Genomic DNA, 25,929 nt, shown 5'->3' with positions numbered 1-25,929 from the left:
CCCTGAAATCAAATCAAGTTAATACCTTCTTTGGCTAAAGTTTGATTTCACCTCACCTGTCACCTGCCTGGTCATATTTTTCATTTCACATCATCCGTCCCGTTCCACTCGGGTTGACGCTGGGTGTGGCGGCGGCATCTTTCTGAAGAAAGGAGGATTTGTGCAGTTATCAGGAAGATGAGTTCACGTAGAAAGACACTTCCTGCGTGACATTGGAACCAGGCACATTCCGAGGAGGTCGCAGTGTCAGTCCCGATTTAGACTTTGATTTAATTGAGCAAAAGTGAAATCGGTGGATAAACACAGCTTGGTTTTGTCCAATATGTGAGGTTTGTCGTTGAGAGCGATGTAATGATGAAGTGATGTCACATCTGTGGTTTACTCAGATGTGACAATTGATGTGTGACTCACCGACACAACGGATCAGTATCTACTCTCTCACACTGATGAGGCAACAGCATCACAGGGAATCTGACGCAACAGATTTATACCACAAATACACTTTTATATTCTTTGGGATTTTGAAGTTTTCTCTGAACCAAACCTCATACGTTATAAAACAAACACTGTGTGTCAGATAAATAATTAATATAAGACGATGCTTCGGAGCACTGGCAGTGGTGGAAGAAGTAATCTGATCATTCAAAAATGATTACTTGCAACTTGATATGCTTCAATGTACAAGTAGAAACACACCTTTGCGTGATTTGGAGCCAGACCGACACATTCTTAAGAGGTCGCAGTGCCAGGCCAGACTGAGATTGAAAGTGAAATCGCTGGATAAACACTTTGTAAAAAAGTAGAGGAGTAGAAAGTACAGACATTTGCTTCGGCGGAGTTAAAGTGAAAAGTACCTAAAAGTAAATCTATTTAAGTAAAGTACAAATACATGTACTTAAGTACAATAACAAAATGAATCTACTTTGCTGGATCCCACCACTGTCAATACATAAACGTGTGAGATGAAAGTGTTGAACAGCATGTAGCATAAATAAATGTGTTGAGTTGCATTTCACCAGTTTCCCACAGGAACTGATGCATTTTCTGTTCCCACGTAAAGGTCCAATGAACCAGTGAAAATGATCTATTGACACGAATATAAAAATAATCCTACTCAGGTGTCGATAGTGTGATTATCATTCTACTCCTCTTCCTGATAACTGCACAAATCCTCCTTTGTTCAGAAAGCTGGCAGCCGCGACACCCAGCCGCCACCAGAGCGGAACGAGACGGATGGTGTGAAGAGACAAATGCGACGAGGCAGGTGACAGGTGGGGGGGGAAATCATCCTTTAGTAATATGGTACGAATTGTTCTTTACCCTAGAATGATCCCTTTATATGTACATTTAAAGTATTGACAGAGAGCGGCTCCTCTGCACGGAGTCTGTGTTTTTAAAACAAGCGAGGAGTGAAGTTTGTAATCTGTTAATCATTCTCCTTCCTAATCCTCATATCAAACACATCCCAGGCTTCTGCTGCTCATCGGCTGCTGCGTGGACAAACATCAACCACACCCACCGCTGTTTTACACTGTGGCCAAGAAATAAAGGTTAGGAATAATTGCTTAATGACCAAGCAGAAGTGGTGAGCCGCAGAGGCGTCCAATCAATGGATCAATGACTCAACCAGACCACTTTTCATTCCATGGAAAAGTGATTAATCTCACTGGGGCAAGACATCACAGGACATCTCTTCACGCTGATTGTTTATAGATAATAAACCACTTTAATGATTCTGAACAGGTCTGTGCAACTGCCACTGTAAGTAATACATTTGTTAGGAATGTGTTTCACTTTTATGTTCCTGTTTTCTTCCACTTAACCTTTAAACACAGCTTTTGAAAAGGTTTCATGTTTATATCCGAACACAAGCTCTAGATCAAATCTGCAGAATGGAGATGCTTCTTGTAATCGTCACCTCGGACCTCACAGTGCACAAACTTCTGTTTATAACGGAGGTGTGTTTTGAAATGTACCGTTACATGCAGTGTTGGATTTACTGATCCACCTCATTCATTCATGTACTTCTGCTTATCTGAGGTCGTGGTGGCGACGTGTCTCCCCAGGCCTGATACTCTGGGTCAGGGGTCTCCTCCCCGTTGGGTGGGCTCAGGGGAACCCCCCAATGGAAGGAGCCCCAGAGGCGTCCTGAGAAGATGCCCGACCCAACTCCACTGGCTCCTTTCAACGCAAAAGGAGCAGCGGCTCTAGAGGTGAGTTGGTGAATTGAACTTTTTTTGCTTAAATTGCTTTTTCTGAGAACATTAACTGTGGGTGACTTTTTGAAGTTCTGTGCTGAAACCTCAAAGCTGCACCAACCTTCCACACAGAGAGGCCTTTATTCTCTCAGCAGTGTTCAGCCTGACGGAGGTTTGACACTTTCTTTGTGGTGTAGAGCCAGGGGGTGCGGTGCGGGTGAGGGGGTGTTCTGCACTGGCCCGTTTTCGTAACTTTCCGCTCTGCTTAGAACTGGGCATGTTTGAAACAGGCATCACTCTCAAGTTTCATCCTGAGAGACAAAGCCGTGAGTTTGAATATCACAGCAATTAAAAGACTTTTATTTTTATGAGTGGAATATTCCTGTGGACTCGTTCAGAATCGGGCGTAAGTGCCGGAGCTCAAAGAAATTAAACTGAAGGAGAAAAAAGCGTCTGCACGCTCAAATCTGCCCTTCAAGGTATGAACAGGTACAAAAAACAGACCTTTCTCCAGTGGGAAAATTATCAAATCTAAAAAAAAAAACTGTACTTGGTTATTCCATGTGAACAGGAGCGGATACAGGGGCAGGGCCTGGGGGGGGCAGGGCCTGGGGGGGCACCGGCCCCAGCTGGAATCTGATTGGCCCCTGGCGTCCCCCTGTCCTGTCAGTGTTTGAATCAACAGCTGTGTCTGAATTCAGGGGCTGAATCCGTCAGAGGACACGGTCTACATCCACCACTGCATTTTAAAAGAACTACCTTCTGCTAAACATCAGGACGCTCCTTTCATGTCAGTTCACGCTGTCTAACCCTCGTCATTTTCTTCGTTTCTTTCGTTGCCCACTTACGACGAAGCGATTTCTTCCTTTATCTCCACATTGTTGACAGCCCTGCAGGATATTGCTCGGGACTTCCCTCACTCCGCCTGCAGCGACTCCACCGGACCAGGAATGTTTTTTTGAATAGAATTTCCATTGTCGGTTCCTGTCGGCTCCACACCCAGCCCCGGCCTGCCTCGCTTCATTAGTATAATCATTCCACTATTCTTTGGAAGCATCTTAGATCTTAATTAGTCTCATAGGCGTTGACATCCTCTCTGCCTCTTTTCTTTAATCCTAAACCTAATTTCTAATCGGAAACTCGCCCATTACAGAAGTGGGAAGTTAAACACACTCAAGCACAAATCACTAACATGGATTAAGAGATCATTTGCTGCTACAGATCACTTTTAGCTTTGAATGAGGTAATGTCATGTTCATAATTCTTAGAAAAACTCATTATCTGTTGACGATCATCTCCTTAATCCTGCAGAGTTCTTCTCAGATAACACGCCGTGCTGCCTTCTGCATTCCACAGCCGCACTAGACAGGTTTCATCAGCCGGTGTTATCTCAGACACACCCAGCCTTCAGTTAACAAATATCCTGGCAGCTTTTCTCCACTGGCACTGACCTGTTTGCTCGCTGCTCGTTACACCATGCCAGAAAAGCTGATGTATGTAATTAGCAGCGAGCGAGCGAGCGAGGGGAACGAGTATAAAACCACAACTGCTGCTTCTCTCAATCTGTCACCACGACGCAGATAACAAATATATTAAAACTGTCACTGTCGTTATTCACACAGGTGAATAATCTTTATTAAACTGTTCTCCAAGTCTTCCAGAGTTTCTCCGTTCATCGCAATTAAAAGCAGCACAAGATCAGATAAGGGTTTATATGGCTGTTGTGCAGATATGGTGCATGTATGTTAACACAGCTCTTGGTCTTAAATCTGCAGCTATGAGCTGTGCAGTCTTGTTCACTTTATGATTCCTCTGTTGCTGCTCTTTGGACAAAACACACGTATAGAAGCAAAGTCTTGTGTTCAACCTCTGTTTTCATGATTAATCCTTATTTCTGTTGCCAGTGGAAGACGAGCAGTGTACGATGTTAAATGTTCTGTGCATATGAAAGTAAAGAATCTTTAATTTCATTCCAGTGTCTTTTTGAACACATACCTGTAAACAGTCAAACCAGAGAAACTGATAATCTTGCAGTGGCCTGTTCATCTTGTTAGAGTTGTGTAGTTCAACAGCTTGAGATGAAACCTTCCATTTTGTGTTAGTTGAGCAGATTGTTGTCGCCCTTGACTCAGTTACTTTAAAGCTGCGACCTTGGTAGGCTTAGTTTAACCTTTCTTAACTTAGCTACAGCGCACGGATCAGGGCCACTTCAGGTGAGGTGGAGCAGTGGAGACTTTCTTTCAGTTTCCAGCGTATCCCAGTGGATTCAGCTGTTGGTGAAATGAAAAACAGTTTCTCTGAGCTGCGTTCACTCTGTTACAGACTCCAGATGTTTGAAGTTATCAAATAGTTTCAGGTCAGGCCCGGGGGCAGGTGAGGTTGGGTTCCGTGTTTCATTCCTATGCCTCAACAGGAGGATTTGTTCTGCAGCACCATGCGTTGAGCTGGTGTGTGCAATGTTTGTGCTTTGTGTTGACTGAAGGGAGTTGTTGTCCTTGTACTTCGTTCTGAACACAGTTTGGACCAAATCTGCTCGTTTAATATTATGAAATCTGCATCAGGGAGCTGAATTGAACCGGATGTTCCTGCTCTGACTCTGTATTGACCAAGATGCAAAAAGGGAAAGTGTGGAAAAATCATTCAGTTCATCTCCTTCTCACTAACTTGTTGAAGGTACTTTATCAATTTGTATCCACAGACTCAGATATGAATTTATTTTATGATCTGGTGGTTCCTGCCTTTTGATTGACATATCTGCATTTTGAAAATTGAATTCTAATGTTATACCACTTTATCTGTTTATCTTTTTCTTCATATAAGATGCAAACTCATGAAAAATAAAGCTATAGTAGATAAGCTAAGATAGAATCCCCCCCCAATATGTGATATATATTGGAATCAGAGTTTATATTTGGACAAATAAACACATTCATTTTAAGAGAAAAAAACTATTTGGAAAAGAATGTAATTCATGTTTACACTTTATACTGAAAAATATGTCTATTCTTGAATTAAAGTTTTATACATTTGGTTGTGTTTCTCTTAATGTTATATAATTATAACTATAATATATCAAACACAGCACACACAGTCCTCATGTCTCTGCACTTACTGAACCGTCTGAAGCTGCTGATGTCAACATGAATCATTCTGATGAAAGTCCCACCAGCCTGGTGAAGACCGAGGGGAGAGGCCCTGAACGCCTCCTCCTGGAATTCTGCATAAAGGTCCAACACTGTCACAATAAATATCAGTAACCGGCAGTAAACCAGCACAGGGTGAGTGGGATGTACTGGGAGATACTCACTACATTTACATTTAGGTTTGTTGTGCATCTTAGTAAGACGCCTCCTCTCGTGTGTGACTCTGAATCAAACCTGTGATAATGTGTCTGACTTTGTTCCACAGCTGTAGAATCCTCCAGACATGTTCTTCCCTCAGGGTAATCAACATGTACCATGAGATGACAAGTACCTCAGAGGAGGAACTTCACAGGTTCCTGGTAATCAGACACACGGTGCGGGATTTTAAAACATCTGTAAAACTGCAAAGAATAAAATATGAATGTGTGAGACAATAAGAAAAGAAACTTAACAAAAATCTACTATTTTATCTCTTTCTTGATGTTTGCAGAGCAGAGTTCAGTCATGAGTTATTACTTCAGACACACATCTAAGTGATGGTTAGGGGGAGTAAAGAAATTGCGCTCCCTGGTGGACAATAGTGCAAAATGCACATTTCTGCACTAACCACTAGAGAAAAGTAACTAAGTACATTTACTCTACTTTTGTATTCAATAACTATTTTAATTTTTTCTGCCACTTTAAACTTCTGCTCCTCATTTCTTTGGTCACTTATTTTTCAGATTAATACGACAGAATGAAATGATAGCAGCTGGAGATCATGATTGTTACAGGTTAAGATTAAAAGATGTGTTTGTAAAATACATTTAATAAATAATCAATAGCTGATCATTAATATGTTGGAGAGTCATGGTGGTGTTAGTAATTAAGTAAATGTAATAGTTAAGTAGTTATTATTCTTTATAAATTAACAAATTTCCCCCAAAATACAAAACTACACCAGACTGCTCATTTACAACCGATCTACCAAAATCTCTCTTCACATTAAATCTCAGAAAATAACTCAAACAACAGACCAGTCTGAAGAAAACTGCTTTTATTAGCATTTCTGAAAATGTAAATACAAAATAATTTAACAAATTCTGCTTTCGTCAAACAAAGCCTCGAAACCTTTATCAGCACATCGACGTGAAACAGTGACGCTTTAATCCACCTCCACTATGTTCAGCTCAGGGTGTTCGGGCCAAAGAGGCTGCAGGGCCTCAGGAGGTGGAGAAGGGTAGGGGGGCCTCAGGAGGTGGAGAAGGGTAGGGGGGCCTCAGGAGGTGGAGAAGGGCAGGGGGCCTCAGGAGGTGGAGAAGGGCAGGGGGCCTCAGGAGGTGGAGAAGGGTAGGGGGGCCTCAGGAGGTGGAGAAGGGTAGGGGGCCTCAGGAGGTGGAGAAGGGTAGGGGGCCTCAGGAGGTGGAGAAGGGTAGGGTTCAGGAGGTGGAGAAGGGTAGGGGGGCCTCAGGAGGTGGAGAAGGGTAGGGGTTCATTGGAGGTGGAGGAGGTGAAGGGCTGAAGAGGAGCTGTCTCCAGAACTGACACATTCAAAAGAAACGGGAGGACGACACTGATGATATCACATGACATGAAGAATGTTTTAATATTCAATCTGTACCGAGTTAAGAGGAACAAGCACTCACAGCCAGAAGTCCGGCCTCAACTGCAGCTGGGAGATGGGGGCATGGTCCAAGGAGGCCACTGTTGAAAAAGGCAGCAGGCACAGGTGTCACCCACAGGGGGGTGCAGAAGAAGGTCGGATACGGAGCAAAGGTGTCTGGGTAATAAACTGGCATCAGGACTGGGAGGGGAAGGAACTGGGGTGGAATCTCCAACATCTCGTTAAAGAACGGAGCATCTGGAAGGGAAATGGAAACAATATGAGCTGCGACGTTAAATAACTAATCATTTAGATGTAATGGCAACGAATATAAATGTTAGTAATACAAGACAAGACATGGAAATAAAAGACCAGGAAGAACATGTTTGTCTCTTCAGGACAAACACAGTAAAACTACATGAACTTCTGGTCTCTAATATAGTTTTAATGTTTTTACTCGTCAATCACAAATCAGATAATTCACATTAACAATGAAAAACCGTGACATGACGTCAGATCCTCTCGTGACCTGTCAGCCGTTTGATTTCCTAACGGTCACCTGCGTGGCTCTAAACACACAGATTCAAAGTCTGAATATGTATTTATATGTCTTTATAAATCTGTATCATCATGATACTCACTGAAAGCTGCGGTGGAAGTGAGGGGCGGCTCCTCGCTCCTCTCCAGCCGGGCCACACGCCCTTCTCCCCCGGCGGCTCTGCAGCGGAGGTCCAAGGCCCCGGGTCCGGGAGATGTGGCCGAGGGAGGCGCCTCTGCGGGCGGGGCCGCGGAGCCGGGGCCACCGGGTCGCTGCTCCTGATCCTGGGGTCTACTCGGCTGGGGGGCCCTGACCCGTGTACTCGCAGTGACCTGTAAACACCTCCAGCAGTCGCACTGGAGAAACGGGCACGTCCTCGTGTGGTTCCTCTGCGGGACCATGATGCCGTGGAAGCGGCAGCGGGGACACTTCCGCTCCCTGCGCTCAGGTTTGGACAAAGACATCAGTCCGAGACGTGAAGAGAAGTGATGAGAAGTGATGGTAGCTGATGATAACTGATAATAACTGATGATACCTGATGGCAACATTTTAATTGGCTGATATAATAAACATGCAGGCACCAATCATCCAATCAGATCACAAGGTGCTGACCTGTGGCTGAGGAGACTGGATGCACAGAACAGAGAGAATAATAATGTAATTAATAATGTGAATAGGAAGAAAGAGAGAAAAACAGACGGACAGAATGAAAGAGAGAAAGAAAGAAAAGACAGAATGGATAGAATAAGGAAATAAATAATGTGAATAGAGAAAAAAGGAAATAATTGATAGAATAGATAGAATAACACAACCAATAAATATTATTTATGCGTTATTTATATTATGTGGTCGCCATACAGCACACATACACAAATTAAAGTCAATATTTCCACTAGAACACACACACACACACACACACACACACACTCTCTCTCTCTCTCTCTAATCTAGATTAGTGTCACTTTCCCATTCAACTACATTAAATACATGTCAACACTATCAAAGTTGAGTGTAAAGTTGTAATGAATACAAACACAAAACCTGTAATTTCCATCTTTATTTACATAGCGTAGGGTGTTACAATAAAATTCCTTGTCACCATTTTATTATAAATACACCATTTTTTTTAACAAGGCTCCGTGACCCTGATTAAAATACATCCTTCAGACCTCTTGAAACGTAGCAATAAAACAAATGCTTTAAACGAATACAACTATTTATTTTTTTTCCCGCTCCTTGTAAATGTTAGTAAATCATGCAAAGCAGAGATACACGACAGAGTACGAAAATAAAATGATATAGATCAAAATGTGCTGCTTTACAGAGAAGAAGAATTTAATTCAAAACAAGTACGTGTGGTGGAAAATACAAATACTGGGTCTGGTGGCAAAGCTCGGAGATCTTTCTCAAAGAAATGTTAATTCATGGCTTTCAGCAATAGTCCTCTATATCATCATCAATATACAGTACAGACATTACCTGTCTGGGAAGGAAAAATATTCAAATCTCAGCTACTGAACATTCAAACCACACATTACAGCCCCGTGTGACGAGACACTGAAACAAACTGTTAGTATTTTTAAAGTCAGATTGTGACATACTGTAGCTGGACTGTCAAAAGCTTTACCTGATAACACAGTAATTATACTTTATGAGTAGCATTGCTCCTTCAGTCATGCAAGTTTACAGTCTAACCACCTCGTACTACTCAACAGTGTTAAACAGTATTTTGCAGGCACTTACAAAGCATGGTTTTAGGCCTTTAAATGAGTTCTAGAGTAGATGCTATAGGTTCAAAATGGTTGCACAGTTAAAATAAACCAAGTTTTTCTCTGGAGTGTTGCATAAAGTGGTCGATTACAGTAAAGGTCACAGTCCGAGTTACAGCCTCGGGTCTGTGGAAGACTTCTGATAGGAGCTGGAGACGAAACCTGGACCAGAAACACAAGGAACACAAACATTAGACTTCAGGACGAATGACACAAACAGAGTCAAGCAGTGTGTGTGTGAATCGTCTGTTTACGTACCTGTTGTAAGTGTCCAACACGGCTGGGACTTTCATGTGTTTGTCTTGAGGTTGGATGTTAAGTCCAGGATGGTGTTAATGGTCATATCAGGCTGCATATTCCTTCCATTTGTAGGAGTTTTTATCTTTGGGAGTTCATTTCATAAGGTTTGCATGTTGCTGCAACTGCAGGTTTTGACGACACCCCGTTGGGAATGCACTGGAGTCCGGATACTGGTGGAGTATATGTGTCAGTGTGGCCCACTGAGAAAAGATCTTGAAGCTTGTCATTCTTAAAGCAGACACTAGGTGTCGTTCATCTTGGGGAGAGACTCCTAATTCTGCTCTGCAGAGTGGATTTTATCTTTCTTTAACCAGATTTTTACAATTCAGAAATACATGCATGTACAAAGAAACTCTGTCTGTGTGTGCACTTAATTTGGTTCGTTAAATTCATGTTTGTGGAAAAATTGATGCTTGTGATATTAAACCAAAAAACATACAGTTAAAAATGTTTCTGATAGATATTGGATATAATAATCCACCGTTACATAATCTTGCAGTAAAATCAACGTCTCATAAAGTAGCATAAACATAACTAGAAGTAAAATATGTGAAATATACAAACATCCAAATTATGCAACTTGTAAAAAAAATTAAATATTAAAAGTACTGTAACAACCACATGCAGAGCAGAATACAGGAAGTCTTTATTCCACTGATTTAGGCATCTTGTGAGCACTGTGGTTTGATAGTGTATTCTTTCTCATCAGTATCGACGAGTGTAACTGGGGGAACTGTAGGAGGACGAGAAGGTGGTTGTGGTGAAACTTGATCCTGTGGCGTCAAAGCTGCCTCTTCTGGAGCCCGACCTGGATCCAGTTCTTGAACCAGAGTGTGACCCACTAGCGGAACCTGACCCACTGATGCTATAGGGGCTGTAAAGGCCTTTGCTAGACTGAGAGGCTGCTTCGAGGAGTCGGAGACCGGTCCCCTCCTCTATCATGCTTCTTTCCATTGCATCCTTGTAAGAGATCTTAAGCTTGGTTTTAGGGCATGTAAGGTATTTGGAGTACGCACTAACATCTCGCAGCTTTTGTGCAGTGCGTGCATCTAAGGTGCCTTTCTTCACTGCCTCATCTACGGATACTCTGCTGGTAACATCTGGTTCAATTAAACCACCAGTAAGATACTGGACCTCCAGGAAGCGCTGCCCGGCCTCATAGTACAGCCAGCCTTTCTTCAGAGCTTGAGCTGCTGACATTTTGGATTTTGTTCTAGGATCTTCAAACCCATTGTAGGCCTTCTGTGCCAGAGTGATGCGGTCCACCATAATCTTATCCACAAGCCCTTTGTTCATTGCATCTGCAACAGCAAATTTCTCTCCAGTACTTGGGTCCAGGATGCCTCCTGTGCAGGCCTGCGCTTCCAGCAACCTCTGGCCTGTTATGTTGTCCACAAGGTTTCTGTGAATGGCCTCAGTGATGGACACCTTCTCCAGTGTTTCTGTGTCTAAGATTCCAGCTACAGGGCCAGTTTCCTCTGTGGGATCGACCCATGTAGTTGCTGGTGTTTTTATGGCGGGTGCTGGGCTCATGGGGTAGGAAGAAGAGGAGCCAAAGGAGGAGGAACGTGACCTGGAACCACTCATGTTCCCAGACAACATGTCTGCGAACTCTGTGATGGAGAGAGTTCCTGCTCTGTATTGCTCCAGAGCTGACTTGTCAATCAGGCCGCGTGAGATTGCATCATCGATGTCATACTGCCGACCAGACCGTCTGTCAGTGATCATGGATTTCACAACTCCGTCAGATGAGGTGATGGTGATCTCCTCCCATTCACACTCCTGCTCTGCAAGCTCTTGATATGTCTGGTGGTCAATAAGTCCTTTCTGGTACGCCTCATACACAGACATCTCTTTACCGGTCTCTGGATCGACGATGACGACCCGACGTTTACGAACAGACGACTTGGACGATGTCTTCCTCTCGCGCTTCTTCTCTTTCAGCAGCAGCAGAGCAAGGCCTGTTTCTGGGTCTGTCATACATCTCTCCATCAGCTGGAGGTAGGTGAGATTTTCCTCAGTGTTGGGGTCAAAGAAGCCCTTTGTGTCATCAGATGGGTCGGTGAGGATTCCATTCATTTCCTCATCAAAGAGGCCACGCTCATATGCCGATTCAACTGGCAGTCGATGGCTCTCCTGTGGATCAATGATCCCACCAGTGGCAATCTGAGCCTCTAGCAGACGGACGCCGTGGTCTTTGAGAATGAGGCCCTTTTTCATTGCCTGGAATAGAGAGATGACTTTGCCAGAATAAGGGTCCTTGTAGCCAGTGACAGCTCGTTCAGCTGAGACCAGTTTATCTTTAAACTCCTGGCCAACAACACCCATTTTCACCGCCTCCGTGACATTTAGTTTAAGGTTCTTGATTGGATCAATTACATATCCTGTGGCGGCTTGAGCCTCAAGGAGCTCAAAGGCAGTTCCTGGTCTGATCATGTTCTTCTTCATTGCTTGATAAATAGACAGCCGATCTTTGCTAGATTCTACGTACACACCAGCAATACAACTGGTACCCTCGAGGTATTTCTTCACTTCTCTGCTGACTTCCTCCACTGAAATGATGCCTTCAATGAGGTCGTTGTATGTCTTTTGGGTGATAATCTGTGAACGAAGCAGCTCATCCACAGTGATTTGCTTTCTGAGACCCTTGAAGAGGAGTTTTCTGTCTGCCAGAGAGAGCAGCCTCAAACCACTTGCTTTGTCCACTCTGCATCTTTTCAGCAGCTGGGCATAGGACTGCTTCTCGTCTGTTGTTGGATCGGTGTATCCACGCACATCCCCGGTAGGTTCGGAAATTTTGTCAAGTGTCTCTTTGTTGATGTATCCACGCTGCATAGCTACGTCTGTGGGGAGGTGGAAGTAGTATTCAGGATCCATGAATCCACCAGTGGCATTCTGGGCCTCCAAAAGCCTCAAGGCATAATCCTCAGGAATCAGGTCTTTTTTCATGGCTTGGAAGAGAGAAATCACTTTTCCAGTGTACGGATCCTTGTAGCCGGTGACTGCTCTCTCAGCAGAGAGAAGTTTGTCATGGAGTTCAGGGCCCACAAGACCTTTGCGCACAGCTTCATCAACAGTTAGAAGCTCATCCTTGACTGGATCAATCATGAACCCTGTTGCTGCTTGGGCCTCGAGGAGATTCAAAGCGACTTCGGGCTGAATGTGTCCACTCTTCATGGCCTGGTAAATGCTGATCTTTGATGGACTGTCTGACATAATGCCAGCAATACAACCAGTGCCAAAGAGGTACCGTTTGACTGATTCCATTTCCATGATCTCACGGATAGACATCTTTTCTTGCTTGAGGAGGTTGTAGGTTTGCAAGTCAATAATTCGAGCACTGTAAAGCTCCTCAATAGTAACTCTTCTTCTGATGACATCACAGGACATGCCCTGATCTGACTTTATTGTCTCTCTGTGGTCAATTATTTCAATGATGATGATGAGCATTCTCTCTTTTGTGATTAGCCCCAAGCGATACTGCTCCAGGAGGCGCTGTCTCTCTTTCTCTGGAAGCATATTTGAATTCATGACTTCCCAAATGGTCATACTCTGTCCTGCAAAACTCTTATGAGGGATCTCGATTTGAGTGTTGGCTAGATCTGTTTGGGCTTGTTCTTCTGTGTACTGATAGGATTTCTCGACGGGAGCAGGGGCCTCGACTTTAGACAGAGGCAGGTAGCACAAACCAGAGGTGGGATCTCTTGCACATTTCTCCAGCAACTGCTTGTAAGTGACACTTTCATTGGTGTTGGGATTGGTGAAGCCTTTAATGTCACCTGAAGGTTCATTGAAGGACTTGGCCATTTGTTTACTGAAGTAGCCACGCTGAATGGCCACGTCATTGGGAACACGGTGGCTGCTGACTGGATCAATGATCCCTCCGGTAGTAATCTGAGCTTCCAGGAGAGGAATAGCATGCTCCCTCAGAACAAGTTCTTTCTTCATGGCTTGGAATAGAGAAATCTTGTTGCCTGTATATGGATCTTTGTATCCTGTCACTGCCTTTTCAGCTGAGAGAAGTTTCTCATGAAGCTCTGGGCCAACAACTCCAGCCTTCACAGCATCATCCACAGAGTATTTCAAATTCTTGACTGGATCAGTTATGAAACCAGTTCCAGCTTGGGCCTCCAGCAGTGCAAGCCCAGTGTTTTGTTGTAAAGCGTTCTTTTTCATTGCTTGATAAATGCTTAGCTTCTCGTTTGAATCTTCCATGGTGACACCATCAATGCGGTCTGTGCCCTGCAGGTACTTTCTGACCTTGTCAGTTTCACCGACTGCTTTAGGCGTCTTTTTACCCTGTTCGAGTTGATCAAATGTCGCCTTGTCGATGATGTTGGAATCGAGTAATGAGCTGGCAGCGACCGGCGCCCTGAGGCCTTCAAAATAGACGCCTTCCTTGGTTTTGTCCTCCTTTTCGTCAACCATCGTTATTACAATCTGTATCAACCTTTCAATTGTCACCTGTCCCATTCTGTACTGTCGAATAAGCTGTATTCTTTGCTCCTCAGTGATGTATTCAGAGTGTATGATCTCCCAAATGGTGACCTTTCTTCCTTTGAAAGCTCCATACTCCAGCTCCATAGTTGACAGATTAAGCGCCTCTTCTGTTTTAGCCTCTGTAATCTTAGCCTCAGTAATCTTAGCCTGTGTAATCTGTTTGTCTTCTTTGGGCTTTGCAGCCTTCTTTGAGAGGGAAAGCAACGGGAGTCCAGTTTCTTTATCAGTGACACATTTGTTCATGAGCTGTGTGTAGGTCGCATCCTCTTGTGAGTTAGGATCATAAAAGACCTTTGTTTCATCAGTGCTCTTGTTCAGGGTCTTGGAGGTTTCCTCATCCAAATATCCTCGCTTGCAGGCGACCTCATGTGGGATGCGATAGCTTTTAACGGGGTCAATAATTCCACCGGTTGAGAGTTGTGCCTCGAGCAGACGCATGCCGTGGTCTCTCTTAATAAGGCCTTTGTTCATCGCCTCAAACAGAGACACCTTCTTTCCTGTATACGGGTCTTTGTAGCCGTTGACAGCTCTCTCAGCAGACAGAAGACGCTCATGCAGCTCTGGACCTACAAGACCCGATTTTACAGCTTCATCTACAGGGACCCTCTCATTTTTGACGGGATCGATTACAAACCCTGTCGCTGCTTGAGCTTCAAGGAGGTTCAGTGCAGTTTCCGGTGACAGTAACTCTTTCTTCATAGCTTGATAGAATGGCATTTTCTCCTTGGTTTGTTCATTCAGCACTCCGGCAATGCTCGCTGTTCCCTGAAGTGCTTTCTTTACAGACTCCATCTCAGAGATCTCTTTAACTGTTATCTTGCCGTTACTCAACTTGTTGAACAAGTCTTTGTTTATAACCTTAGACTCTAACAATTCATTGGCAGACACTGGAGCCCTCAGTCCATTAAACACATTTGCATTGTTTTTCTCCTTGTCTTCCACAACAGTGAGGACTATTTTAATAATCTTCTCCACCGTGATCTTGCCTGTCTTGTACTGGCGAATCAGTTGACGCCTTTGCTCTTCAGTGAAATATTCTGAATTGATGACTTCCCAAATGGTGACAGTTTTTCCCTTGAATCGTCCAAAAGGCACATCAACGTGAGCCTTGCTGAGCACCTCTTTGGCCTCCACATCTGTGTATCTTTCACTTTGAGCAGCTGTGTCGGTTACTGGTAATATCAGCAGGCCTGTCTCTGCATCTTTGGTACATCTGTCCAGCAACTGTTTGTAAGTGAGTTGCTCCTGAGTGCTGGGGTCGATGAATAACTTGCTATCATCACTGGGATCGGCCAGTTTCTTATTCATGTCTGCGTCAAACTGACCTTGCTTGTAGGCCGTCTGGAGGGGTACCCTGTGACTATGGATAGGGTCAATGACGCCGCCAGTTGCGAGCTGCACATCTAGGTATTTGGTGGCCTGCTCCTTCTCGATAAGTCCCTTTTTCATGGCCTCAAAGAGAGAGATTTTGGCTCCAGTATATGGATCTTTGAAGCCAGTGGCTGCTCTCTCTGCAGAGAGCATCCTATCATGGAGCTCAGGTCCAATGACCTCGTCCTTAACAGCCTCGTCTACAGAGAGGAGTTTATTTCTCACTGGATCGACGATGTAACCAGAAGCTGCCTGAGCCTCCAGCAGCATCGTGGCAGTGTTGGGAGTAATCCTGTTCTCCGTCATGGCCTGATAGACACTCATTTTCTCTTTGGATGGAGTCAAGACACCTCCAACACAGTTCTGACCCTTAAGACATGATTTGACTTTATCGGTCTTTGCCAGGTCTTGCACAGAAACTTTGCCCTTTTTCAATTTGTCGAACTCCTTTTTGGTTAAAACCCCAATGTCGTGGAGCCTCTCGGCAGGAACCTTCTCTCTTATTCCCTCAAATGATAAAGGTGATTGTCCATCTTTCTTCGCTGCGTCCACTTCAACAGAACCATTGAAAACACTCTTTGTTGTTCCCACCATGGTCATGGCAACTAACTGGTCCTCTGGGACTTCATCAGTCTGGACTTCAGTATCCTTTGTTTGGGATTCAACCTGTTTAGGGGCAACCGCCAGATTCTGAAGTTTCTCCCTGAGCTTTTTGTTTTCTTCTCCAAAGAGCTTTTCTTGTTCGAGCCGTTTCTTTTCAAGCACTTCCATTTCCTTCTGCTTGTTTTTCATCTCTGCTTCGGCATCCTTCTGTTTCTTTACGGCTTCATCCATTATGGCCTGGAGTTTCTTCTTCTCTTCTTCCATTAGCTTCCGCTGACGTTCTTGTTCATCTTTCAGAGCTTTGGCTTTGTTCATTTCATCCTCGAGCTGTTTCTCTAACTTCTTCTTCTCATCTTCCACCGCCTTTTCTCTTTTCAGCAATACGTCCTTCTCTGTGAGGAAAGTCTGCTGAAGTTTGACCTTCTGTTGCTCAATTTGCTCTTGTTGGGCATTTGCCATCTGTTTGGGAAAAAAAAGAAGATATAAAATCAATAAAATGACACAAAACCCAAATTGACCCATCATCTTAAAGAAATATTTAAATAGTGCAACAATTTTAGAAATAGCTTTGATTGATGACTCACATGACTGCACAGTAAATATGAAGCTGGACCCAGGAGATGGTTAGCTTAGCTTAGCATAAAGACTGTAGACAGGAGGAAACAGCTAGCCTGGCTCTGTCCGACGGTAACACCTTCAAATTCTAACTTAATTTTGCATCACTTATTTTTTTATCAGCCAAAAAAAATAAGTGTTTCCTCCAGTTTCCAGTCTTTATGCTAAGCTAACTGTTCCCTGGGTCTAGCTGCATATTTATCATACAGAAATGAGAAAGGCATCAATCATTTCATCTCAGCGAGAGAGTAAATAAACATTTTAGTTCTGTACTATTGTGTTTTGAATGACATTCATATAAATTGCTGGCTGTTAATTAAAGACACTGCAATTTAAATGAAATGTTCCTGTCCTGTGGTTAGTGTGTTTAGCAGGGGTTCTACAAACTGAGAACTTCATGGCACAATACCTCTTTAGATTTTTTCTGAACCGCCTCCGCCTCTTTTTTCAGTTTCTCTCGCTCCTTCTCCAGGTCAGCGATTTTTTTCGCCAGGTCATCCATCTCTCTGGTGCTCTGGAGCCTCTGTGTCTCCAGCTTGTGCACAACAGTCTCTGTAGTTTGCTTCTCCGTCGCTTGAAGCTGAGCTTTTGCCTCATCGGCTTGTTTCTTGAATTTCTTTGCATCCGCGTCAGCTTTTGCCTGAGCGTCACTGAGCTCCTTCACCTTCAATCTCAGCTTCTCTGCCTCGGCTGAAACTTCCAGCTGCCTCTTTCGCTCAGCCTCCAAGGATTTCTGGAAACCCTCCGTCTCCTTATCGAGACGCTGCTGGATCTGCTGTTTGTCCTCCTGTAGTTTTTTAGCCTTTTCCTGGGCCTGGTTCTTTTGTTTATTGAGCTCCTCCGCCTCGGCTTTCAGTTTGGTGGCCTCTTGGATGGCCTGCATCTTCTCCTTCAGTATCTTCTCTGCAAGAGCCCTCTGCTCAGCCAGGTCAGACTCAGCCATCATCCTCTGTCTGGCTGTTTCTTCAGCCACCACAGTGAGTTTCGCAGCTTCCTCTGCCAAGCTCTTCATTTTCTCTGCTTCCTCTGCAAGAACTTTCTGTGTTTTATCTTTGTCCTTCTTCATGAGGCGGCGGTTTTCCTCCTCGATTTTCAGCTTGAGCTTCAGGAGCTCGTCCATCTGGATCTTGACTTTGGCGAGTTCATCCTCCACCTGCGCCTTTTGTTTGACGGCATCATTCACTTCACCTTTAACTCTCTGAAGCTCCTCGTCCAACAAAGCTTTCTGCTTATCCGTCTCGTCCAGTTGCAGTTTGACCCCTGTAAGTTCCTTTTCCACCTGAGACTTCTGCTTAAGTGCTTGTTCTGCTTCTTTTTTGTGCTTGACCATCTCTGCATCCGCCTGCTTCTTCTGCTTCAGAGCTGCTGCCTCCGCTGCCGCTCTCTTCGAGGCCTCGACCTCGGCCTCTTTCCTCAGTTTCTCTGTGTCTTTTTGAGCTTTGGCCTGTTTAGCAGCTTCATCCTCCGCTGCTTTTTTCTGTTTTTCAGCCTCCTCGGCTTTTTGACGCAGCAGAGCCGCCTCTTTCTCTGCTTTCTCCTTGGCCTTCTCAGCCGCCTGTGCAAGTTTCTTGGAGTTTTCAAACTCGTCTTTCAGCTTTTCCTGAGCGAGAGTGTCTTCTTTGTTCTTGCTGAGAACATCTTGAGCTTTCTGTTCTGCAGCCGTGCATTTCTGTGCGGCCTCTTTGGCCAGAATGACCTGCTGCTCTGCATCTTTCTCTGCCTTGTCTTTCTGTTTATTCGCGTCGGCAGCTTTCTTTTTGAGGCGCTGGACTTCCTCCTGAGCGGCTTTGCATTGTCTTGCTGCCTCCTCTTCTGCTGCAGTAATCCTTTTCACCTTCTCCTCGGCTTCTTTCCTTTTCTTCTCCTCCTCCGCTGCGAGCTTTTTCAGTTTCTCTGCCTCCGCCTCAGCTTTGAGTTTGCTTTTCTGCGTTTCATCTGCGATACCCTTCAGTTTCTTCAACTCCGACTCTAAATCGGACTTCTCTTTTGATGCTTTCTCAAAGTTGATCTTTATGATGTGGATTTCTTCTTCAACCACCTTCTTCTGCCTCAGCGTTTCCTCCACGATAGTCTTCTGTCGCCCCAACTCAGAAACAGACGAGCTCTGCAGGTGTGTGATTTTCTCCGCGATGTCTTGTTTGTGCTGAGTAGCTTGGTCCTCCAGCATCTTCCTCTGATAAGCTTCATCCTCGGCTTTTCTTTTCAGTCTTTCATTCTCGGCCTCTTTAGCTTTTAGAGCCATCTCTGCCTCAGTCTTCAGACGTGTCGCCTCGTTGATGGCAGCCAGTTTTTCCTTGAGTATTTTTTCAGCCTCTGCTCTTTGCCGCGCCGCCTCATCCTCCGCGATCTGCCTCTGCTTCTTCGCTTCTTCGGCAACCGATCTCAGCCTGGTGGCTTCCTCAGCAAGCTGTTTCATTTTCAGCACCTCAGACTCGAGAAGCTGTTTGCTCTTCTCAGTTTTTGACAGCGTCTCCTTCTCCGCTTGAATCTTCATGTGCAGGAGGGCGTCCATTTCACTCCGGACTTTAGCCAGCTCGTCCTCCAGTTGTTTCCTCTGCTTTTCAGCAGCGTTCACCTCGTTTTTCAGACGCTGGAGCTCATTATCCAACAGGCCCCTCTGCTGCTCGGCATGTTCAAAGTCGGCCTTTAAGCGGATGCACTCTTGTTCTGCAGACAGCTTGTGCTGAGCTATTTGTTCTGCAAATTTCCTCTGTTTTTCCAACTCTTTCTCTGCATTCTCCTTCTGCTTAAGAGCAGCTTCTTCAGCTTTGCCCCGTTTCTTGGCGTCTCGCTCGGCCTCAAGCTTCTGCTTCTCTGCCTCCTCCTGGGCCTGACTCTTCTTCTGGGCTTCCTCCTCGGCCTGTAGCCTCAAGCGGAGAGCCTCATTGGCTTTCTGCCTCCAGGTTTCAAGCTCCTTCTCCGCTTGCTCCCTGGCTTTGTTTGCCTCCTCCTGTTGTTTTCGAAGTTTGTCAGCTTCCTCCTGCAACTTCAGAACGGTGCCCTGCTCTTTCTTAAGGGATTCCTCGAGCTTTGTTGCCTTTTCATTGAATGACATGGATGTGGTTTGCAAATGTGTGGCCGCACTCTTCTGTGCCACCTCCTCCACGACCTTAATCTGCCTGATTTTCTCCTCCTCGGCCTGCTTCATACGCCTCTCGGCCTCCTCTGCTTGCATTTTGAATTTCTGCAGGTCATCCAGTGCCCTCTGCTTTTGCTTGGCAGCTTCCTTTTCTGCGTCAGATTTACGCTTGAGCTCATCTTCAGCATTTTTCTTCTTCTGAGTCTCTTCGGTGACCTGCTTGCGAAGCCGCTCTGCCTCGTCCTGTGCAGCTTTCCTGAGCTGCTCAGCCTCCGCGGCCTTGTCTCTGAGCTTCTGTAACTCAGACTCGGACGTCGTCTTCTGTGTTATTGTCATCTCTAACTGGAGTCTGATGATGTGGATTTCCTCCTCAATCTTCCTGCGGCTGACCAGCGCCTCCTCTAGCTGCTGATTCTTGGACTTGATCTCCTGCTCGGACAGACTCTTCAGGTGATGCAGCTCTTGCTGTATGTTCTGCTTCTGTTTCTCAGCGTCCACAGCCACGTCCTGCCTCTTGCCGGCCTCCTCATTCATCTTCAGCTTCAGCTCCTGCGCCTCTTGCTCTGCTTTGGCCACAGATTTAGCGTGAGCCTCGGCCAACTGTTTCTGCTTCTCTAACTCGGCCTGTATTTCGGCCAGCCTTCTCCTCTCCTCTTCTTTTAGTTTCTCAGAAGCTTTCTGTATTAGTAGAAGCAAAGAGGGAGCAAAGAGAATTGAGAGCATGTTAGAGGTGCTATTCTATTAAATAGATCCTCTGCGTTAATAATACATGTAGATACATAAAAATGTAAATACATGAGGATATGTTACAGCAACAGAAAATATACAGTTATTTTAAACTAGGGGTAAACACAGTATTGGGAAATGTCTGTCATGTTTAATCAGTGTATGACACAAAGAACAACACTTTACTTCACAACACAGCGTGACACTGTGATTTCATGCAGTTGAGGCAATTTAATTGATCAATAATCTAAACAGTTACGGTGCAAATTAGGCTTTATCATATTTGTGAAATACACCACGACTGAACGAAGAACCCACGAAACAGCACAGTGACGGAAACAGTTGTTTATGGATTTACATCACAGCAAGTCAGAAGTCGAGGTGTAGGAACCGGAGAAGCCACATTATGAAGATGAGCATAGTGATGCAGCAAACACACCCGGATGTCAACACACGACACAAAGGAAGCTTAGATTCAGTGTCGGGCGACGAGACACGAATCCAAGATCAAGACGCATCAACTGTGACGACAGATAAACAGCCAGAGATGAGTTTGACCGTTTATCAGGAATGTTGAAGTGCAGGTGACTGATATTTATAAGGAAGGTTCAGCATTTTCAAAACCCAGGTTGACTTCAAATTGAGCTTTTGTTTGGGACATCGTTGTTAAACAGCAACTGGTTAAAAAATTTGACATTTTCTGGTTTCAGTTCCTCAGAAAACAGGTTCTGCTGTTTTGCTTTGTAATATCTTTTCAAAATCGTTTGAAACTAATGACTCCTTCAAAAAGTGTCCAAATGTCAAATTAAGACAACATGAATATTTTGCTCGTGTAATTGGTTGTTTAAACATTTTTTAGTACAAGCAAAAATAAAATCAGGACAATGACACTGATTGTTTAGAGTTAAAATCCACAAGAATTCTTAAAAAACTGAAAATGGCCTCGGTTGCAAAAGGTTTCCCAAACATCCTGAACCTTCCTCTTCAATGACAGTAACAAGGGTCTGAAGTGGAGACGGGTGATGTGATATAACTGAGAGGGTCTTCTGTTAAATACCTGGTGCTTCATCTCCTAAGCTCGTGATTAATATTCGTCATGACAAAGCACTGGCGAGCAGGGATCAAAGGATCAAACACAACAGAAAGTTAGAAAAGAGGAAAAGGGGAGAAAAGAACGGTTGAGGTGCAGATTGAAAAGAAAGGAGCCGAGCCAGAAAAAAAAAAACTTCAAATCACAAGTGATTTCAAGAGGAAATTAAGAAGCAGATACCAAATGAAAAAAGTCGGACAAGCAGCTGAGCAGTTAGAAAAAACGTGGCTGAATCTGACGTGTACAAATCTACGTGACATGATTTGACTAAAATACACAGAGTCGGGGAATGAGAGACAGATATCCTAGTGGGGGGGGGATGTGATGCAACATGAAACAGTTTGCGTCACCACTCTTTGCTCTCGTCCGCCTCACAATCGTACATTAAAGAGTCAATATTCAATATGTATTTAATGACAAATGATTTCCCGTTCATGACTCTGTTAACAGGCAGCGGTGGTTTGCGTTAGTGAAGCTGCGGCCTGTCGTTAGTGAGTGTAATTACCTCATCATTCTCCAGGCGGCGCTGTGTTTCCATGATGAATTTAATGTACTGGCTGTTGAGAGTCGTGAGTTCACTGTAGCGTGTTCTCAGGGTGACGTACTGAAAGAAATCAACAGAATCATTATTCAACTTTTAAAACATGATATGATATTATTCTTAACAGTAGATTTGGTTACCAGGATTGTGTTTATAACTGTTAAAGGCATTTTTAGATGTGTTTTTATTATGGTGATGACAAATAAGGTCCCTGTTACTGCTTGTGTGATACAGAAATGTCCATTATTTGATCTTTGGACCGACCAAGGCTAACAATCCCCCCTTGTTTCCAGCCTTTGTGCTAAACTTAAGCTGCTGACTCAGAAAACGGGAAATAGGTTATATTTCCCAAAAGGTCCAACTATTGTTAACGCATTAACAAGGTCAGGCGACCATCAGCTGCAGTTCTGTGTGTGAAACCCACCTCCTGGATGATGTTGTCCGACGCACACTCTATTTTGGGTTTCTTCAGAGGAGATGCGATTGGATCTTGCAGGGCTTTGTAGGTCAAAACCTGGAATTCATAATCCTAAAAAGGAACGAAAACAAAATGAAGACAAGCCCAAAAAAATACCTTGAGTCGAGCCAGGAAATAAAATTCCTTGCAGAGCTGAAGTTATTAGTACGAACCTTCACTGAGTCGATGTACGCTTTGGCATCTTTGTGGCAGTTTTCAATCTTGTCCTTGTTGGTCTCGATCTCTTCCAGGAGTTTCTTTAAGTTAAAATGAAAACATTTCATTGTAAGTATGAAAATTATTTATTTTTTAAAGCATAGTTGAATTATTTTTTCCAACAAAAAGAGAAAGCTACAGCTACAAGGCTTATTTTCATTATCAAAAACACAACAACTCAAATTGACGACAGCCAGAGAGGAATCGATGTTCAGAGAGAGAACTGATTCTGAATCTGTGCTGCGAGTTTGCCCACCAGGGGGCGTGACAGCTTCTCTCCTCCAGTACCTTCTCCTCTGCCAGTTGCTCCTTGAGAGCCTTGCTGTCACCGACCGGCAGGGCCTGGACCTTCTCCTGCCTCTGCCTCGCCTCTCCGAGCCATCGGATGAGCCACTCGTAGCTCCTGCGGTAGGAGGTCATGTGGCGCCCGAGGAGGTCGAGCTCCCTCAGCCTCAGCTCCATCTGAGCGAACACGGCCTGCCAGCGCTCCAGGAGGCTGCTGACCAGCTGACGGTAATGCTCCAGCTCGCCGTCCCGCTCGCTGTGGATCCTCGTCATCTTGTCGTTGATGGTCGAGGCTCTCCTGAGCTCGTCCTGCAGGCGGTCGAACACCACCTGGTCGGCCTCTGCTTCGTCGCGCATGGACTGTCACAGAGAAGATCAAAGTCACAACAGGCTCCTTCAAAGCAAACATTAAAATGTGATTGTAGGTATGAGTGAAAAAAGAGGACGGACCTTCAGCTGAGTGCGATGCTCCTCCACCTCCTTCTCCTCCGCGGGCACGTTACTGACGTCACGCAGACGAGTCTCATAATTCTTCAGCCTGTCCTCAGCGTCTTTGGTGTTTCTGATCACGACGTCGATGGTCTTCAGCCTGAAATTGAACAGCGCACGTTGTGTTAAAAAAAAGCAAAGTTACAGCTGTGAATCCACAGGGAGAGAGAGAGTCACAGGGCCTCACTTGTCCAGGTAGACGGACGAGAGGCCGTAGACGTGGTCCATCTTCCTCAGGGTGACGTCCAGTTCCGAGCGCAGCATCGGGGCCGAGCTCGACTGCTGAGGAGACACCAGAACCTCCTCCGTCTTCTCAGCGATGGAGCTCAAGTCTTTCTTCAGGCCCTCCAACTCAGACTGAACTTTCTGCCACCGAGCAAAGAGGGAAAGATTCAGTATTTCAGCCAATATCATGCACATAGTACTGGTATTAGAATCAAGTCAGTAGAATCAGTCTTTTTATTTTGGTCCATGTCCCATCCGCTAACATGGAGTAGGTAGAGGTTATGATCTATACTGCAGCCAGCCACCAGGGGGCGATCAAGACGCTTTGGCCTGTCATGTCGTCCATCTTTATAAACAGTCCACGGTTTAAACGTACACAAGTTTAAAAGTGTGATACAGCTTCAATTGGGATTTGGTTCATATTTTTCTGGACCGTACCATTTGCTCCGCGGTCTTCTGGGCACAGGCCTTCAGCGGCTCCTTGTCCACGGGCTGACGAAGACGCGTCACCGTTCGATTCTCGCATCCCTCCAGCATCAGACGCAGTTCCTTGATCTTTGTCAGGTAGGTCTTGCAAATGGACTCATCTTGCTCACCTGGTTGATTCAGAATAACGTGTATCGAAGATATATTCATATATTTATTAACATATTTAATCTGTTTGCAAAGAACACGAGCTGGTAATTAGTTCAGGTCAGGATTAAATTGAGCCAACAATCAAACCACTGCAGGAGAAGTCTGAAAAGAGTATTAGTTAAAGTGACATAGAATTGTTATTATTATTTATATTGTGTTGTAAATAACTGAAGCCTTTAAAATCTAAATTAACACTTTAAAACAAATAATCTGATAAAACTACAATCTGTGCTCTGGAACAAATCTACGTCTTCATGCGTGATTGGTGCCACTTTGATAATCTGTTATCGTGGTTAATTTATTAAATCATTAATTGACACACATGCACAGAGACAACAAGAGAAACACAGAGAAGTTAGGGAGGAAGTGAAGAAGCTGATTGAGTTAATGAATAAAGTGAGACACACACACACACACACACACACAGACACACAATCAGCTCATCCGAAGCCCCTTACCTGTCCTGGCTGGCACGTATCCTGCAACATGAACCCGACAGTCAACTTACACACTGATGAATGATCAGATGTCAACTCGAACGTGTCAGTGAGAAAATGTCAAATAAAAACTGTTTCCCGCCTCAGTGTCACATGAGCTTTAACAACCAACCGGTACACACCTTGCTCTGCGGTGCTGACCATCGTGTTGTAGTGCGTGTTGGCCTTGTTGTAGTTGGACTCCACTTGCATTCGGTCCTCGGCCCCGAACATCTGCGAGTCCTGGGAGTCGCGCAGGAAGTCCTGGTAGTGCTGCTCCAGGTTCCTCAGAGCCAGGCGGTACTCCTCCACCCTCAGGGTCTTAAACTACTGAGGGAGCACAGGGGAAATCAAACATCAGGAAAACACCTTCATCTGTGATAATAATATAATAGACTTTTTCATATAGCCCGAGTCAATTTATCCATATATGGATTTACAAGTATAATGTTATTATAAATAAAATAAAAGTTTTCCTGTTTTCTGTGAGGCGACAGTGCTAACCACTTTACCACCAATTTATATAAATGATTTATAGTTTATTAACTAGTGATGCCTTAGAAAACAAAAAACCAATGTCTTCAGGGATTTCACAGAAACTTGTATCCGTGTGTTAGCTTCTGCTGTTACCATGCTGATGTTCCAGGTCTTGATGATGTGGATGTCTCTCATCAGGTATTGCCACGACAACAGACTCTTCATGTCCACGGACATCGTCTGCCACATCGTCTGCAGCCGCTGGAGGTTTCCGTCCAGTCTGAGGAAGGAAACGTGGACGTTACACATGTGCGTCAGTGAGGGGAGTGAATTTCGGTAGCTGATCTAACTGAGCTCACCCGGCAACGCTGTTCACCGCCTCCTTGTTGGTGGGCGGAACCAGGAAGCAGATGGACGGGACGGACGACTCGCAGCCTTTATCGTTCAGCACCTTCCACTTGTGAGGCTGCGAGTTGTTCAGCAGAGCACATTCATCTCCTCGGTGGACGGTGATCTGGAGGAAAATAAACACACGCTGACGTCCAACCGAGTCCTGTAAAGTATCTGCGTTCCTATTAAAATAGAAAGTCGTGTGTGATCTCTTTATTAGAAA

At 44.7% G+C, this 25,929-nt stretch overlaps 2 protein-coding genes across 16 annotated transcripts in view; both read right to left on the bottom strand.

The window, feature by feature from the left end:
- Nucleotides 1–6,780: 6,780 nt before the first annotated feature.
- On the bottom strand, nt 6,781–7,941 carry LOC118124966 (doublesex- and mab-3-related transcription factor B1). The gene is made up of 2 exons (XM_047344221.1): nt 7,565–7,941; nt 6,781–7,181 (listed from the first exon to the last, which is right to left on the bottom strand). Exons 1-2 carry the CDS (start codon nt 7,923–7,925, stop codon nt 6,946–6,948), a joined length of 597 nt encoding a protein of 198 aa, XP_047200177.1. The 5' UTR covers nt 7,926–7,941; the 3' UTR covers nt 6,781–6,945.
- Nucleotides 7,942–8,503: 562 nt separating this feature from the next.
- The window catches only part of pleca (plectin a), a 73,151-nt gene continuing 55,725 nt past the window's right edge, over nt 8,504–25,929 (bottom strand). For all 15 annotated transcript variants that reach the window (XM_035183207.2, XM_035183208.2, XM_035183210.2 and 12 more), the window contains 14 exons: nt 25,676–25,830; nt 25,470–25,596; nt 24,983–25,166; nt 24,822–24,842; nt 24,166–24,323; nt 23,690–23,868; nt 23,464–23,602; nt 23,017–23,373; nt 22,686–22,769; nt 22,480–22,584; nt 22,020–22,118; nt 17,029–20,376; nt 9,489–16,463; nt 8,504–9,392 (listed from right to left, as the gene is read on the bottom strand). In XM_035183207.2, coding sequence (XP_035039098.1) covers nt 10,236–16,463; nt 17,029–20,376; nt 22,020–22,118; nt 22,480–22,584; nt 22,686–22,769; nt 23,017–23,373; nt 23,464–23,602; nt 23,690–23,868; nt 24,166–24,323; nt 24,822–24,842; nt 24,983–25,166; nt 25,470–25,596; nt 25,676–25,830 — 11,184 coding nt within the window. In that variant the 3' untranslated portion in view covers nt 8,504–9,392; nt 9,489–10,235. The remainder of the gene's footprint in view (nt 9,393–9,488; nt 16,464–17,028; nt 20,377–22,019; nt 22,119–22,479; nt 22,585–22,685; nt 22,770–23,016; nt 23,374–23,463; nt 23,603–23,689; nt 23,869–24,165; nt 24,324–24,821; nt 24,843–24,982; nt 25,167–25,469; nt 25,597–25,675; nt 25,831–25,929) is intronic.

The sequence above is a fragment of the Hippoglossus stenolepis genome, chromosome 17, assembly GCF_022539355.2.
Source record: "Hippoglossus stenolepis isolate QCI-W04-F060 chromosome 17, HSTE1.2, whole genome shotgun sequence".
NCBI lineage: Eukaryota > Metazoa > Chordata > Actinopteri > Pleuronectiformes > Pleuronectidae > Hippoglossus > Hippoglossus stenolepis.
Note: the sequence above shows the minus strand (reverse complement) of the source record. Positions and strands in the feature narration are given on the sequence as shown.

Coding starts and splice junctions, on each gene's coding strand:
- LOC118124966 (XM_047344221.1), bottom strand. CDS start 7,925: ATGTCTTTGTCCAAACCTGAGCGCAGGGAGCGGAAGTGTCCCCGCTGC. Junction 7,182..7,564: donor CACTTCCACCGCAGCTTTCA/GTGAGTATCATG, acceptor TTTCCCTTCCAG/ATGCTCCGTTCTTTAACGAG.